This window comes from Marasmius oreades (genome assembly GCF_018924745.1).
Source record: "Marasmius oreades isolate 03SP1 unplaced genomic scaffold unpl_scf_4, whole genome shotgun sequence".
NCBI lineage: Eukaryota > Fungi > Basidiomycota > Agaricomycetes > Agaricales > Marasmiaceae > Marasmius > Marasmius oreades.
In genome coordinates, this window is record NW_025064828.1 from 1 (window position 1) to 3,662 (window position 3,662).

At 47.1% G+C, this 3,662-nt stretch overlaps 1 protein-coding gene across 1 annotated transcript; it reads left to right on the forward strand.

Annotated features, from left to right (window-relative positions):
• Positions 1-25: 25 nt before the first annotated feature.
• E1B28_013873 (uncharacterized protein) lies at positions 26-2,739 on the forward strand (the record flags this gene model as incomplete). The annotated part of the gene is made up of 9 exons (XM_043160670.1): positions 26-65; positions 118-527; positions 586-668; positions 729-1,218; positions 1,275-1,375; positions 1,435-1,580; positions 1,646-1,706; positions 1,765-1,840; positions 1,900-2,739. The coding sequence occupies exons 4-9, from the start codon at positions 1,147-1,149 to the stop codon at positions 2,737-2,739; spliced, it is 1,296 nt and encodes a 431-aa protein (XP_043001757.1). The 5' UTR covers positions 26-65; positions 118-527; positions 586-668; positions 729-1,146.
• Between the last annotated feature and the right edge of the window lie 923 nt (positions 2,740-3,662).

Here is a 3,662-nt window from a genome sequence, read left to right on the forward strand (position 1 = left end):
TTTCTGGTCCGTTTGCTGGTCTTTAGCAGCACATAGCAATCAGTATCAAAGTCGTATCCGCCCAAGTCAATCTACGCAATGTTTGCTATGATTCGAGTGCTCATATATATATTTCAGGTCCCGTTCATGCCTCGATCAGTCTGAGGATGCCAGAACTGAAGAATGACCCTGGACAGTTGACACCAGTGCTGGTTCTATCTGATTCGGTCAATCAGACCTTTGAATACTCACCCCCACGACCGCAAGGTTGACACAAGTTATGTTCTCTAGACGCCGTATGCCCGGATAAATGTCATCCAGTTGATCCTCATTCTCTCTTCGTTGCCTACCCCTTTTCATTCAGGGGTTCGAAAGGCATCGATGACTGCTACGAGCCGGTAGAGCTGCGTATACGAGTTATCATCAGTGCGCTCAGAATGTTTCCAGGACTTTACAGCTTCACCGTGTTTCCTTCCTGCCCGAGAACCTTTGTAGCGTATCTAGCCACCATGACCGTTGCCCCGCGGATCAAGAACTTTAACATCGTTGTATAGGCCTCTCTTTTCAAGAATTTAAGCAATCATTAACGTTAACAACTATCCCTAGGTCTGTTTGTGCTGATAACTGCCAATACAAATCATGATCATCTACTAGGTGAATTTTGTTAATACCTGCGACAATTTTAGAACGTGAGCTTTTTAGTACCAAACCCAAGAAATCCATACTGATACATGAACCATGGGTAAAAGGAGAGATTTCGTGCCCACGTATGGCTCTTTTCAAGTTTGAACCCTGCTGTCGACTCGTTTCCAGGGGCACAGCGCATGATATACTTTTCGTTGACAAGATCAGTGTGTTTTGACTCCCTTCGTAGAGGACGTCCTCAAACTTTCCCTATCTTCGAATCTCCTTCATTTCCACTCCACACTTATCCCTGTCCCAGGAACTTTGGTTGTCGGGACCATGGCTGTTCATTTTACCCAAAACGTTGTCTACATTCTCACCTACGATCCATCTTCACTGATAGATCTCCCACCGAAAAAATGATGGAAGAATTGGTCCTTTTTCTACCGTCCAACATATTACCCGTGATGGCTCTCAAATTCCGACTTAAATGCCTTCAATACACTGACTCACCTTCGGTTTCATGGTCTTCCATTCACAATCATGACCACATTGCTGCTCCCGCTTCTCGTCTTTGCGTTCACCGGCTCTGGGATGGCTCAAGTCTCCAGTGGGGTAAGCTCATCCGCTCTGCTTCTGGTTGTGCACATCGCTTATAGATTCGATGGCAGACGATGTTCACGATTGAGGTCGGTCGGGCCGGTAGCTTCTTTGTCCCAGACTCGGTGAATGCTCGACTGGGAGATACAGTTAAATTCCAGTTCTTTGATGCGTGAGATCTCGCTCTTTATGATTCCAAAACACCTTGTGATGCTCGTTGAATCCTCACAGGGCTCACGGTGTCGTTCAGACATCGTTTGAGACCCCTTGCGAACCCCTCCCAGGCGGGTTCAGCAGTGGAGTCTTTCAACCTCCTGGTGGAGTAACTGATCCGGGACAACTTGCGGAGTGGACTCTACAAATCACTAATACTTCGAGTGAGTGGTTTACGAAAGTGCCTTCTGAGATAACAGTCAGCTAACCACGACTTCATGTCTTGCAGCAATCTGGTTCTACTGCCCCGTTGAGAGTCCTGTTTCACATTGCAGCACTGGGATGGTTGGGTGAGTCTAGACGAGATCAACCGGTCTCTTCCTATTTCCATCTGAACGCAGTAAATAGGGCAATTAACCCACTTGGTGAAAAGATGGTAGAGGACTTCAAATCTGCAGCAAAAGCCTTCACTGCAACACATCCGGTATCATGATGCTTTTCGTCGCAGCGTGTGCGTCCAACTCTGATTACATTTCATGTCAGACACCATCTCCTGCACTTACGGGTGTCGGAGCAGCAGCTACCGGAAGTCCAATTATTATCGTCGATAGCGCCCCTCCATCTTCCCAAACTGATTCTTCCTCCACCACGAGCTCGGCATTCTCTTCATTCTCTTCAAAGGTAGAATCAACTAGCTCGCCCACCAGCGTTCCAGAGACTTCATCGTCGAATCACACACCAGCAATCGTCGGTGGAACTGTAGCAGGCCTCGTAGCACTTTTCGCTACCATAATCGTCATCGTCCTTATCCTCCGCCGACGTCGTCCACGTCCTTCAAGCCCACAAGGTCATCATACAGTCGAATCACAATACTTCCCACCTCCATCCTCGGGAGTGGCTGATACGGCCAGGAGAAAGATTCAAACACAATTCTACCCAGTAAGAGCAGAAGATAATCTCCCGTCAATCGGGTATGGTTATGGCAGAAGCGACTCCGATCGACCTTCGTCGTCGTCGAACATACAAGCACTTCATATACGAAACCAGGACAGTCAGGGGAATTTGGCTGCGGGGGCGGCTGTTGTACCTATTTCTTCTTCTGAAAGGAATCAGCATCAGCTACAGCAGCAGCAACATCCTCATGCTGAGCCTGGTGTGAACGTTGATGTGGCGGAACAACGAGAGGTTGTCGAGCCGGGTGACGGACGAAGTGAGGATATCAACGCTTTGGCGAAGGAGATTGCGGGTGTTTTACTTCGTGGACAGAGGAGCTTGGTTGTGCCACCCTCTCAAAGAAGGGATGATGGGAGTGTACACGGGAGTAGCGGGGATTTGGAAGGGCCGCCTGATTATAAGTCTGGGGGACATGGTACTAATAGCTAACGGTTTTTGTGTGGGTACGTTGGGGACACGTATATAGCCTAGGTTCATGACTCGCTTTGCCAAGTAAACAAATACACCACCGGCTGCGTCTTTCTGCTACAAGGTCAATGGCCTATCTTTCTGCCTCTAAAAGGACCAAATTATCAGTCTACAGCACAATGCAGTGCCAGTCAAACCTCCATCCCTAGCCGAATTATTTTTCGCGATTGTAGCTTGACTGACGGTTCGGCGACGAGATTGACCTGAAACTCTTCCCCATCCCAACCCTACTTACTCACTGCCCATTCCATTCCAGGTCCGATTTCCTTTGACTGTGTTGTTTCCACCATTGGTGGCCGATCAAAGATGATTCCGCATGCTTGAGTCGGAGCACTGGCCGGGAGTGTGGCGGAACTGCTTCAGATGAGAACGTGATAGCATCTGTACACATCAATGAGACAACGACAACAGTAGTCAAGAAAGATTACGACTCACCAAACGCCAGCCTACAGCAGGACGAGGTTAGTTGAGAGTAAATCGCTTCGAAGCGCAAATATTCAAACTGTGGTTTGAGACATATTGAACTAGAACAGTACATGTAATACTAGAGTAACATTAAACTTAAATAGTACAGTTCAACTGCAAGTTGACCTAGTGAGCTCAACCTTTAGTTGAAAACTCCGCAGTTCAACCCTCAATATACTGCTAAGTTAATGACGACATCGGTTTGTATACTAATACTAATATACTAGTAACTAAGAATAATTAAGACAGTTAATACAAAATGCTACGTTATAATTGTGAGTAGTATCATTGTTAAAGAGTATTAGAGCGAACGAAGGCTGATGTTACTGATTTTGATTGTGTTACACCCGCGCGTGGGCCTTTGGTGTACTTACCATTTTTGGATGTGGCTGTGCAATCTCTACTGGTAGGGAAATTAG